This window comes from Oryx dammah, unplaced genomic scaffold (assembly GCF_014754425.2).
Source record: "Oryx dammah isolate SB20612 unplaced genomic scaffold, SCBI_Odam_1.1 HiC_scaffold_20, whole genome shotgun sequence".
Lineage (NCBI taxonomy): Eukaryota > Metazoa > Chordata > Mammalia > Artiodactyla > Bovidae > Oryx > Oryx dammah.
This window is the reverse complement of record NW_024070204.1, coordinates 9,509,034-9,522,686: the sequence shown is the minus strand read 5'-3', so window position 1 is coordinate 9,522,686 and position 13,653 is coordinate 9,509,034. Positions and strand designations below refer to the sequence as shown.

The following is a 13,653-nucleotide window of genomic DNA, read 5'->3' as shown; positions in this document are numbered from 1 at the left end:
CGAAAAACATCAGAAACAGGCGCTCATGGTCCCCATCCTCAGCTCAGTGCCCTGCCTCCATGTACACCTCCAGGGAACACTCACCCTCACGCCGAAACATCTCCTGAATGGGGGAGCTGAACACACTGCAGAGGACATACCTTTATTTTGGCCATGGCATGTGAGGTCTTACCTTTCCCCCTAGAGATCGAACCTCTGCCCCCTGCGGTGGAAGGATGGAGTCTTACCCACTGGGCCACAAGGGAAGCCCAGTGTAGGCCGTACCTTTTGACTCTCATTCCCTGGTTCATTTATCCCCATAAGTGTTGCCCGCTGTGGTAGATGAGCATAAACAAAGGAGCTTATGAATCCGAATGCTGAGCAGCTGAGACTGTACTGATTACTCCAGAGCAGTGGAGTAAAATTCACCTGAGCCTTCTTTTTTGATTATTATTGCCCCAGGTAGCCACATCACCATCAGGCAGGGATGAAAAATTGAGACTATAATTATGAGAATAATTGTGAAATCAACTGCTTTGTTGTTATTTAAGTTGACCTTTTCTCTTTAACTCTCTCACCCAGTAGAATCATTCAAAAGGTTTTTCAGTGTGGGTGTGTTTTCGTTGAAATAGTTCCAGTGGTACATGATCATTTCCTGCAGACATCAGAGAATAAGAAATAAAATCTAACATATTTCTAGATGTTTAATTTTCCCAGAAAATGGCAGGAACCTTGAAAACTCCAGTGTTGAGATAGATGTCATTTTTCAAACTTATTTAGAGGCTTAAACACTTTTCTCTATACTTAAAAATGCACTTCAACACTCTACTATCAGTCTTGCAGCAGGCCAAGAAGTACATGAGATCATCATTGAATAATATATTTATACAAGAAGGTTCCCTTTAAGCCAACAAGTCCTGCACAAAAGTTAGTTGTTATCACTGTGGCGTTGATGGTGACAGTGGGGATGATGACGGGCGTGGTGCTGGAGATGGAGGAGGTGGGGGTATTGGGAGTAAGGGTACTGGCGATCATGGTGGTGGTGGTGAGATTGGAGGGTGTGTTTGCCCTCTTTTATGGGCTTCCCTGGCAGCTCAGCTGGTAAAGAATCCACCTCCAATGCAGGAGACCCCGGTTCAATTCCTGGGTTGGGAAAATCCCCTGGAGAAAGAATAGGCTACCCACTCCAGTATTCTTGGGCTTCCCTTGTGGCTCAGATGGTAAAGAATCCTCCTGCAATGTGGGAGGACCTGGGTTTGATCCCTGAGTTGTGAAGATCCCCTGGAGAAGGGAAAGGCTACCCACTCCAGTATCCTTTCCTGGAGAATTCCATAGACAGAGGAGCCTGAGAGGCTACAGTCCCTGGGGTCCACACAGCTGAGTGACTTTCACTTTCACATGTTGGTATGAACAAGTCCCCAGCCAAGCTGGGCAGGCATCAGCATTCCATGTAGGAATGCAAATGATGAATTGCCAACCTCTACTCGGCTCCCTTTAGGAAATACCCATCATCTCAGTGTTTACTTGCAAATCAGATTTCTTAGAACTTGCATATCCAACACAGTACTTTTTCTTCTTCCCCAGTAAATCTAAGGGGCATTCAAAGTTCAGTGCCTTGAAATGTCTGAAAAGCTGCCATCTTCCTTATTTCTCAGGCATCAGAAAACTTCCTAGACCATTCCCCCACTTGCTGTGGGAAAATCACGGGAAGCTTCACCCTCAAAATGCAGCATGTAAAAGCTTTAAAGTGAAAAGCAGTTTCTTGCCTTATCATCCCCTCTCCTGAGCTCTCAGAAATGCAGATCCATCTGGGTTTTTATTCCAGGCTCCCCCGCCACAACCTCTGTATTCATTTTCTGGCTTAGGGGGCGTCTCATTTCTCTCCTGTTTATCTGCCACTGAAGGCCCCTTGGAAAGCCAGAGTCAGCTGTTCACTCAGGCATGCAGAACTGTTATAGCTATTTTTCACGGTCATGATTCCCTGGGAGCATTACATGTTCAGAAGCACGCATCGGAGGAGGGCTGTGTGATCCCAGCAGCTGCACAGCCTGACTTCAGAATTCACCTGCGGATTTTGCCCTCCCACCTGAGCTCCCCAAACACCTGAGCATCCGGTGGTCGATCCCGTTTTGTCAATGTCTCTGTCTCTGTCATGCCTTTAAAGCCATTCTAATCTTCAGTGTGTTGATTCAGTTGGAAGTTGGTGGTGGTGGTGGTTTAGTCGCTAAGTCACTCTTGTGACCCCATGGACTGTAGCCTGTCAGGCTCCTCTGTCCATGGGGATTCTCCTGGCAAGAATACTGGAGTGGATTGCCATTTCCTTCTCCAGGGCATCTTCCCAACCCAGGAATCGAACCCAGGTCTTCTGCATTGCAGGCAGCTTCTTTACCAACTGAACAAAGCTGGAGCCTCTACAGAAAAAGAAAGGCATTTTCCTACCAGTCTACTCTTTGCTCAGATGCATGAAGGGCAGAGCACCTGGGAGGGACATGTGCTTCACGTGTCCAAAAGGCCACAAGTTCAATCTCAACTACACAGTCTCCTTTAAACAGGTGAAGTGGGCCAAAAAGCAGGAGAGAGGAACTTCCAGTAGAAACATCTTTAGCTCAGAAACCATAACAGGGAGGGAGACCAAGGCTATAAAAATGCACATTCTGCCCGCCCCCACCCCCCGCCCCACAAAATGCATTTTATTCTGAGTAACAGGAAAAAAAATTTCACCTTGTCCTTGAAGTGACATTTTCCATCAGCAGATGATAGCTCCAAAGGCAGATTTTTCTAAGGTGTACTCATTCATTCATTCATTCACTCAGCAAATAAAGCACTCACTCTGTGAGCATGCCCTGAGCCCAGGCACTGTCCCAGAGGCTGGGGAAACCTACAAATGTGGCAGGACAGACGGAGCTCTGTCCTCAAGGAACTTCTTGTCTCCTAGGTAAAGGGAAGTAATATACAAGGTAAACAATGGGACAAGCTTGTTAACAAGGTAATAGCAAACAGTGTTGGGTGTAATGGAGAAAATAAAGGGGGTCGTAAGACAGAGGGTGTCAAGCGAGCGGGGTTCCTTTAACTAACAAGGTCAAGGAGGAGTCCTTTGAGCTGAAACCTGAATACCAATAAAGAGAGGTAGTCCAGAGACTGGGGGATGTGAGTTCCAGGAGAAGGCTCAAGAAGACTAACATCTCGAATACAAAATAAACTTGGATGGTCAGGCCAGGAAGGAGGGCCAGGGTAGCCCCTTGAACCAAGGAAGAAGAATGGGAAATGCTACAGGAAGTCAGGTGGGGTCCAGATCACACAGCGCTTCAGAGACGGTAATGGGAGCTCAGCTTTTACCATAATCACAGAGAGCAGGGCATTGCAGTGACATGGTCCAATCTGTCTAACAAGACAATGGCTTAGCTGCTGGGACCAGAGTGGATGGAGGAGCAGATTAGGCAGAGTGGAAGCCGGGCTGTTGAGGAGGATGCTGTAGCAGTGGTCCAGGCAAGGGATGGTGGTTTCCATAGTGATGCAAGGACAGGAGTGATGGGCATTCAACCAGAGTCTCTCGGAGTGGCTCTAAAGTGGGAAATGGGCTGTCAGCTCCCACATTCTAAGCAGAATTTCCCAAGAAGAATTTTATTGCACATCTATTATGTGCTTTTAGTAATAATCATGGGCGGAGTGATAGATTATGCTGACTTAGTGTCTAGAGTGACTTGTGTCCGTGAGAGAAGAGATGATGAGACATCCTATTTCATGATCCCATAGATACTAGAAGCAAAAGGTACGTTTTTCTTGATATCTGAAGTGTTTTATGGGCTCCCCTGGTGCCTCAGAGATAAAGAAGCCACCTGCCATTGCAGGAGAGGTGGGTTCGATGTCTGGGTCGAGAAGATCCCCTGGAGGAGGAAATGACAGGGTTCCCCTGGAGGCGGAAATGTCTATGAAATTTTGTTCATGGACAGGAATACAGGTATTCAGGTTTCAGCTCAAAGGTCTCCTCCTTGACCCTGTGTCTAGTATTGCCTGGAAATTTACATGGACAGAGCAGCCTATAGAGGCCATGGGGTCACGAAATAATTGGGCACAACTTAGTGACGAAACAGTGGGCCAAACACAAGAGTGTTTTATAGCCTGCTGACACTCGACGGGCAATATTTTCCAGAGCTTTCTTAAACTGGGACATTTTAGCAGCTATAACACGGTATCTTGCCCTGGGCCCTTCCTCAGGGCCTGTGGCAGGCGTCTCAAGGGCCCCAGGTGAGGAAGCAGCCAGGTGGGCATCTTGCCCGGGTCTTTGGAAGCTGCCGGCAGCTGGAGGAGATCTTTCCTGCCTTTTGTCTAGACCACAGGCTGGTCACAAGCCAGGATGCGGGGCTTCCTTCTCTGCGTGGAACAGGACTCCAGTGCCACAGATGTGTGGGGCCAAAGCAGGCGGGACTTCCTGCCTGTCCATCAGACCGCTGAGAAATGAACTGTCTCAGCGATGATCAGGCCCTTCTGTGAGCTCAAATTAGAAATTTCATTCTTGTCATTCTTCAGCTAAAAGCTAAGCGGCCGATCCAGATTCCTGCACGCTTCAGTGCAGGTGACAGGCTTTTATTATCTGCCGGTGTTCACCAGGAAAAATAAAAAAAAAGTCCGCAGCACTGGCAAGATGACCATCTGTTTGCTGCACCTGCCCTGGCCCCGTCTCCAAGCTGAATGTTATTGCAAGAGGCTGACAGGCTGTGGGGATTTTATATTAGTGCATAACTTCTTCTTTCTTAATATCAGTATGTAAAATGAGGTGTTCAGGGCGAAAGAACTTCTTCCATTTGGAATGGTCCATGTGACACCCAAGCGTGGTCAGGGCAAATCCTGGCCTCGATAACCATCATTCCTCCTTTGAAGTCTTGCATTCTTTGCTAATACTTTTGTTTCCCTTTCAGCTCAAACTACTGGAATTTCAACTTTGTATAGGAATTCATATGGTGCGCCCGCTGAAGACATCAAACATAACCAGGTAAAGGAGAGGCAGCACACTGGCGTTCATTTCTCCCTTCGTCTCCTGTGAAATAGCTTGGAATTGCAAAAGAGAAGTTAGCTTCTATTTAACATGCATAAAAGGGCTTGCCAGGTGGCACAGTGGTAAAGAGTCTGCCTGCCAGTGCAGGAGATGCAAGAGAGTGGGTTTGATCCCTGAGTCAGGAAGATCCCCTGGAGGAGGAAACCACAACCCACTGCAATATTCTTGCCTGAAAAACTCCATGGACAGAACTTGCAGGCTATAGTCCATGAGATCACAAAGAATCAAATATGACTGAAAAAAAAAAACGAAAAGAAAATAACGTACCCCACTGCTCTCCACTCGTGTGTGACACCATACCCACATGGGTGGTGGCAGTCAACAGAACAGCCTCGAATTTGAAAGCAATCTTTATTTCACTACAACCCCATGCATTATCTGGTAGTAGAAAGCACATTTTCCTACTGTGATGCAAAACCTGAAAGAAAGGCCCAAATGTACAAGTGTAAGATGCTGGTTACTAGACAGATTGTCTAATCACTAGGCGTGGATTAAGGCACTCCTGTAGCCCAGCCAGTTCTCATTCAGAAGAAAGTATTCCTTGTACATGACAGTTACCAGTGAAATAGACATGTCAAGTTGAATATGAGCAACTGAGTGAAAGACGTTGTGTCGTGCCTCGCTGCTCAGCTGCGTGGGAGAACCAGCAGCATCAGCGCCACCTGGGAGCTTGTTGGGAACACAGAGGAGACACCTCTCCGGCCCCATAACCCTCACACATTCAGGGTCTTACGCATCAGAGTTGCATTTTAGCTAGGTGTCTAGGTGTTTTGCGTGGATGTTCAAATTTGAGGAGCCTTGGCTGGTAGACACTTAATCTATCTGTGTTTGTGTGTGTGTGTGTGTTTTGTTCAGCAAACATTCCTTGACGGCTCATTGTCTCTGTGGTTCTGTGGGAATTGTAAAAGCAGGAGGGCACCTCCTCTGCTCCTTTATTGAACGATAACTTCCCACTTGTCCTGCCCCGTGGTGGTCTTCACAGAAGGACTGACGGTCTTTATAGCTCTTGGCCACTAGCCATCATTGTCAGAGCTGACTTCTTCTGGCTTCTGCAGCCACACTCTTGCTCTGTGTCAGGAAAGTTGTACCAGAAGGACACACCTGGAAGCTGCTTGCTTGATCGCAGTAAGCAGATAAAAGGAGACATGGAAGGGAAATGTGCTGGTTTTGAACAGTTGGCACCACCCGAATGGTCAAATACAACCAACATACCCCCACAGTCAATGCGTCTCATCAACCGACGGCTGTGCCACCGGGCCAGTGAGCAGATTTGATCCCTTCAGCCGCAGCTGCCATCAGCCATCCTACGTGGTTCGTTCACACAAGCTCTCAGAACGGCAGAACTCAACTCTAGAAGGGGTTGACATGGGCTGTTCTGACCAATACAGATGAACTGAAGAAGGTAACTCCCCAAGATAAGAGGCTAAAATGGGCTTCCGCTCCAGCCAGAAAGGTCCACCATCCAGAAAGAACACAGCAACAAAAAGAAATCTGAAACACATTGTGAAAAGGAGAAATGAAAGAAGCAGCCACAAGGAGAAGAGCTACAAGCCTCGTACGGAGCTTTCCTAGAAGACCCCCCAGACGTTGGCAGTGCCTCCCCAGCCACTAAGACCAGCACAGAAAAGTCAGATCGCTTCTTGGTCTCCTTTTTCTACCGGCCTTCCTTCTTATGACAGGGTCTGGAGTCAACTCAGTGAGGCTAGCACCCTGAGGGGGCCCCACCTCAGCTCAACCAAGACTGTACCCCTCTCTCGGAGAGGATGTGGACCGTGGAGTCAGCCAGGCGTGCATTCAAATCCCAGCCCTACCCCATCCCGAGCCGTGGCATCCTGCAGACGTTTCTTAGCTTCTCTGACCTTCAGTTTCTTCACCTATAAAGTGGGGATTGGATGAAAGGATGGATGGGAAGAAGGGAGAGGAAGGGAAAGAGAAAAAAGGAAATGGAGGAAGAAAGGAAAGGAGAAAGTGAAGGAGGGAGGAAGAGAGGGAGAGACTGAGAGGGAGAAGGGTTGAGGGAGAGAAGGAGGTGGATTAGACAGGTGAAGAGGTGGATGATAGGTGGGCACATGGGCTTCCCAGGTGCTGCTAGTGGTAAAGAACCACTTGCAGTGCAGGAGACCCAGGAGACTTGAGTTCAGTCCCTGGGTTGGGAAGATCCCCTGGAGGAGGGCATGGCAACCCACTCCAGTATTCTTGCTTGGAGAATCCCATGACACAGCAGCCTGGGAGGCTACAGTCCACAGGGTCACAAAGAGTCATACACAAGTGAAGCAACTTCACATACACACACACACACACATGGATAAATAGAAGGATGGATAGATATAGACAGACATAAACATGCAATATGTATCTCCAATAGTACATACATATATATATATATACACAAGATTAAATAAAGAAAATTTTGTTCAATGTTTAATATAGTGCCCCCTGAAGTAGAAACAGTAAGTCTTAGTTCCCTCCCCATGTAATTTTTCCAAACCTCCCTAATCTAACCCTATGTGTGCTCCACACTTGGATAGCAGCACTGCGTCAGAGTGGAGAAGTTCCACGTGGCACCAGCTTTTCAAAGACCAGCCAAGGGCACCTTAGCCCATCCCATGATCGGGAGCAGCTGGCCTCAGCAATGTTTAATTGCAGATTCTGAAGTCCCCCTGCGTGCCCAGGCTCTTAGGCTGACACACGTCTGAGCTCTGTGGACTGTCACAGATGGACAGGAACCTCATTCTTTCAGCCACCATGAACTGCAAGTGTGAACCTCCTGCATGGCAGCTGTGATGAAGTTCACTTCTCTGAAGAGCAGCTCTGTGACTCACTCGTGTAAATCAATTACATATGAAAGAGGGAGTTTGCTTACTTAAGAGAAGAATTATGGGCAGGTCATTAGAAGCATTCATTCACACACAACGTACTAATTACAAATCATTATCTATTAACGAAGACCAATGTCTAGAGGATGTTTCCATGCTGAGCCTTAGTTAAATTAGCAGGGAATTACCAGGGCCACTCCAAAGTGATCAAAGTGTTCTTCTTCAGGCAGCTTCCATCATTCCCACCGGACCTTCCCCCCACACACACACACACATTCCCTGTGGGTTTTGTGGATGCCCTTATGCAGCAACCCTGAGTATGGTCCTTGCCCCATGACTTGAGGGTATCCTCACTGTTGGAGCTTAGGAAAGGACCCCAGAGGCATAGGAAGCCAGGCCCCCACATCTAAGTGCTAATTACTAGCCTATGAACACTCTTTGTTTTACTGTCCTTAAAGCCAAAGGGAAGGGAGAGAACTAATTCTAGACTTCTCTGCGCTCAAAGGCTCCTGTGATCCCTTTAGCCCCTCAAGGCCCCCTTGATCAGACAACAACCTGTAGAGGACAAGAGTGGAAATAGGGAGCACTGAGGGGGCTGGAAGACATTGGCCAATTCTGAAGACCCCTGCCCCCCCAACCAAAGGCTTCATAATCCCATGTTATTCTCAAGCCCCATCAATTTTTTAATTTTTTTTTTTTTGGAGGCTAACTACAATACATCAGAGGCTAACTACAATACATCAACATGAATCCACCATGAGTATACATGTGTTCCCCATCCTGAACCCCCCTCCCTCCTCCCTCCCTGTACCATCCCTCTGGGTCATCCCAGTGCACCAGCCCCAACCATCCTGTATCCTGCATCGAACCTGGATTGGCAATTCGTTTCTTATATCATATTATACATGTTTCAATGCCATTCTCCCAAATCATCCCACCCTCTCCCTCTCCCACAGAGTCCAAAAGACTGTTCTGTACATCTGTGTCTCTTTTGCTGTCTCACATACAGGGTTATCATTACCATCTTTCTAAATTCCATATATATGTGTTAGTATACTGTATTGGTGTTTTTCTTTCTGGCTTACTTCACTGTGTATGATAGGCTCCAGTTTCATCCACCTCATTAGAACTGATTCAGATGTATTCTTTTTAATGGCTGAGTAATACTCCATTGTGTGTGTTCATCACATCAATTCTTAAATGAACCAAGTTAGGAAACATTTTGATCCTTCAGAGTGTAGACTGGGGAATCTCACGCCCGATGATCTGAGGTGGAGCTGATGTAATAATAATAGAAAAAAGTGCACAATCAATGTAAAGCATTTGAATCATCCTGAAACCATCCTCCCCGCCACATCTGTCTGTGGAAAAATTGTCTTCCATGAAATGGGTCCCTGGTTCCACAAAGTTGGGGACTGCTGGTGTAGACTATTTTGAATGGATTCCTTCCAAGGCTGTGGTACATCACTTGGGCAGGTGTGATGGGATGGCCCTATTAGCAAGAAGCCTCCATCCTCCAGAGAGGTATTGGCCACAGCCCTCCGAGCTGGCAGGAAGATGCCCAAGTGACCCTGAGACCTTGTACATCTTCACTTTCTCTTCATCTGGGATGAAGAACTGAGGTGTGATGGAGGAAAATGCAGAGAAGATGAACAGAAACTATTTGTGTTCTGTGGAATCTAGTGTATACATCTTTAATTTAGAAAAGGTTAAGAGAGTCCTGGGGGCAGCAAAGAGATCAAAACAGTCAACCCTAAAGGAAATCGACCCTGAATATTCTTTGGAAGGACCAATGCTGAAGCTGAAGCTCCGATACTTTGGCCACCCTATGCGGAGAACCAACTCACTGGGGAAGACCCTGATGCTGGGAAACATTGAGGGCAGGAGAAGGAGGTGACAGAGGATGAGATGGTTGGATGGCATCACTGACTCAACGGACATGAGTTTGAGCACCCTCTGGGAGTTGGTGATGGACCAGGAAGCTTGGTGTGCTGCAGTCCAGTCGCAAAGAGTCCGACACAACTGACTTAGTCACTGAACAACAACAACAGCTAGTAAAGTGACTCAGCTGTCTTGGAAGTTTGGGCTGCGTCTCAAAAAATTAAACATAGAATTGCATCAGATCCAACAATCCTACTTCTCAGTACACTTTTTACTACTGACATTATGTAGTCATCAAGTTGTGTCCAACTCTTTTACATTACCCCGCCAGAAATTGCAAGCAGGGAGCCAGACAAATCCTCGTGCTTCCATGTTCATAGCAGCCTTATTCAAAAAGTAGAAATCATGATTGTCATCTATGGATGAATATGTAAACAAACACAGACTCTCCATACAATATTAATGAGTCTTAAAGAGCAAGGAAGTTCTGTCACTTGCTGCAACATTGGTTAACCTTGAGGACATTATATTAACCTATAACTTTGAGGAGGTTAAGTGAAAGAAGCCAAACACAGAAGGACAACTACTGTATTATTCCAACTATATGAGGTATGTAGACAAGTCAAATTCACAGAGATGAAAATATCAATAGAATGGTGATTGCCATGAGCTAAGAAAAGGGGAGATGGGGATTTATGCTGAATGGATACAAGTTTTTGTTTGCAGTGATGAAAAAGTCCTGAAAACGTTTGGTATTGACAGTGACCCAGGCAACTTAAGTACTTAATGCCACCCAGTTATATACAACATGATGAACATGGTGACTTTATGTTATGTGTACTTTGCCAGAATAGTAATTTTATAAAAAGGTTATTTGGAATGACAGCATGTGGACTCAGGAGCCAACTCTGAAACAGAAAGTCAGTCAGGGAAGTGCAGTCCTGGTGACTGACCACATGGAGGACACTCAGAGCCTTGACTTTGAGGGAGGGTCAAGGGCATCGGCGGTGGGGGTCAAGGGCAGGTCGAGGGCAAACGTACTAACCCAGATGGTTCTCCTTTCCTGGGCAGGTTTCAGCACAGCCAGCCCCACAGGAGCCCAGCAGAAAAGACTACGAGACCTACCAGCCATTTCCGAATTCCACGAGAAACTACGACGAGTCCTTCTTCGAGGACCAGGTCCACCACCGCCCCCCCGCCAGCGAGTACACCATGCACCTGGGGCTCAAGTCCACCGGCAACTACGTCGACTTCTACTCGGCCGCCCGACCCTACAGCGAACTGAACTATGAAACGAGCCACTACCCGGCCTCCCCCGACTCCTGGGTGTGAGGCGGGCACCCCGGGAACCGTGCATGTGCATGCAGACCACAGACATTGCTATTTTTTTTCCCCCTGCAAATTTAGTTTGTTAAAGCCTGTTCCATAGGAAGGCTGGGATACCCAGGAAGGAAACATTTAAGAGCTATTTTAGAAAGCTCCATGAACGTTCACTTGAAAGTCAATAGAAAGTGATCCTCAATCTGACATCGGGCTACACCTGTCTAGTTCGGGCTGTAGAGTCTTAAGAAGTGCTTTCCACGGGATGTGGCCGAAGGCAGCACGGGAGGCGGTCGGGGTGACGGGGCACGAAGGTTATAAGCACAGAGGCGGTGACATAGTTCACACACTTTAGAGGGACGGCTTGTCACGCTTTGTTTACTCTCTCCATCCGTTGTGATTCTAGGCTTCAAGTTGCATTGGGGTTCCTCTGTACAGCAAGACGTTTCTTGCCTTTTGTTAATGCATTGTTGTAAAGTATTCAATGTACATTACAGATTAAAGAAGACAAGAGCATTGTGTATATTACACCAATGCCTCGGCGATTCCTCATCAATGGTTCTAAATATTGCTTCAATTTCAAACTTTTGAAAGATGTATGGATTTCCAGTTTTTCTTTTTTCTTCCTCCCAGTAAAGTTTTAACAGGGAAAAAAATGGGGAAAAAAAGGAATATTTAGCAGTATTGTTCGTTCTGATATGTGAATTTGTTTGTGGCAACTAAACAAGGCATTCAGCAGTTTCTGACAATTAACATCCATCATTCCACACTCCTTGTCAACAAAGTGCTTTTTCACTGCCTAAAATTTTAGATGTAGATATTTGAAATAGATTTTTTCATTTATACCAGTTTTCTTTATGATGATACAGTGTTAAAAGAAAATAAATTACAATTGATCTGTCATCCATATTTGCTAAGAATGTCTATTTCCAAGGACCTATCTGACAAAAATATGCATTCTTGCTTGTGTGTCTGTGCGTGTGTGGGTGTGTGTCCACGTATGTACAAAAATGACCCGTGTGAGATTTTATTTTGATAGAAGCAATTTCATTTGCTATTCATCTTGTACAAACTTTTTTTTGCTTTTTAGTATAAATGTACATCAGTTTGTTTCTTTTGTACTCTATCTCTCTGACCATCTAGTGACTCAGGATATTAGGCCAGTGGAAGTAAAGTTATAGGATTTTCACATATTCACATGTTCTTGGATACCAAGCCTTTCTACGTGCCCATTTCCTTTCATGTTTAATGCCCTCAGAACATGATAAACTCAATAATTTCACTTTGGGGCCAATTACTTGAAATATCCACAGAAAATGTAAACTGCTCGCCTTATTCACCCCTGAAACTTTTTTGTTCGTGTGGCAGGGAGCAGTAGACAATTACGGATTTAGATGATTAAAAGCAAACTTGAAGCTAATGGTAGAATAGTGGTTAACAGAGCTAAGAAGTTAAGGCTAACCATTCAAAAGGACACGGGCTGGGGGTAACTTAGCTTTGCTCTTTAGATGCAAGTGACTGAGGCCAATAGGTGCCTAGTAAATGTTAACTGTTCTTGAAAAAATAAAACATTAAATAACAAAAGAAATTGGCTGCCATCTTCCTTTAAAACTTTCTCCCCTTCGCTTCTACATAGTTTAATTCAGCTCAGAGTCTAAAACTCACAGTTCTTTCTCCAAATTTAATAGCAACCAAAAGATTTCTTGTTCATGCATAGTTGTGCAAATGCAAAACTCATTTCCAGGACAGAGCAGTAGACAGACATTTTCATATCAGTTGTCCCACAGTTACTCACAAGTTGGACCTTCTTGTACTATTTACTATACGAAGAGACACCTTTCTGAGTCCCCTCCCAGGAAGGCTCCAGCCCCTGTGAAAGTTTAGTCGCTCAGTCGTGTCCAGCTCTTTGTGATCCCATGGACTGTAGCCTACCAGGCTCCTCTGTCCAAGGGATTTTCCAGGCAAGAGTGCTGGAGTGGGTTGCCATTTCCTTCTCCAGAGGATCTTCCTGACCCAGGGGTCAAACCTGGGTCTCCCATATTGTAGGCAGACACTTTACTGTCTGAGCCACCAGGGAAGTCCCCAGCCCCTGTAGAGGGAGAGAAATATGTAGCTTCAAGGACAGTCTTTCGATTCCATTCCTGTCATAGAATGAAATAGTAAAGCTCATCAAGGCAGAGACGAGGTATAGATGTGATTTGTGCATAACTGAATAACTGGTTTAGCTTCTCCAAAAGGAATCAGAAAGACTCATTCCCGGGCTTAAGTTGTGCAGGGGGAAGTTAATGTGTGTCCCAGAGCCCTTATCCTAGCAGGAGCTGTGTATTTCCTGTGACTCTGAGTCTGTGTGGTCCAGCATTGGCAACCTTTGAAGACAGATGTCTCTGCTGCCTGTGGTTCTATGAGAGCACATTGCACCAGGCTGATGTGAAAGGATTCAGCTAGAAGCCTCCGGAGCCAGAGTTAGAGCTAGGAGAAAGTCAATTCAAAATGTTCATAGTTACTCAGGTTGCATTCTTTTCATCATTTTCTCACACTCACACACAAACACAGGGAGAAAGAGAAAGGACAGATAATAAGAGATTATAAGTAGAGAGAGGAATA

The 13,653-nt window shown here is 45.9% G+C and overlaps 1 protein-coding gene across 2 annotated transcripts in view; it reads left to right on the top strand.

Annotated features, from left to right (window-relative positions):
- CTNND2 (catenin delta 2) overlaps positions 1 to 12,633 on the top strand; it is a 1,103,557-nt gene extending 1,090,924 nt beyond the window's left edge. For both annotated transcript variants that reach the window (XM_040262515.1, XM_040262516.1), the window contains 2 exons: positions 4,896 to 4,969; positions 10,801 to 12,633. In XM_040262515.1, the coding sequence (XP_040118449.1) occupies positions 4,896 to 4,969; positions 10,801 to 11,061 (335 nt within the window). In that variant the 3' untranslated portion in view covers positions 11,062 to 12,633. The remainder of the gene's footprint in view (positions 1 to 4,895; positions 4,970 to 10,800) is intronic.
- The last annotated feature ends 1,020 nt before the right edge of the window (positions 12,634 to 13,653 follow it).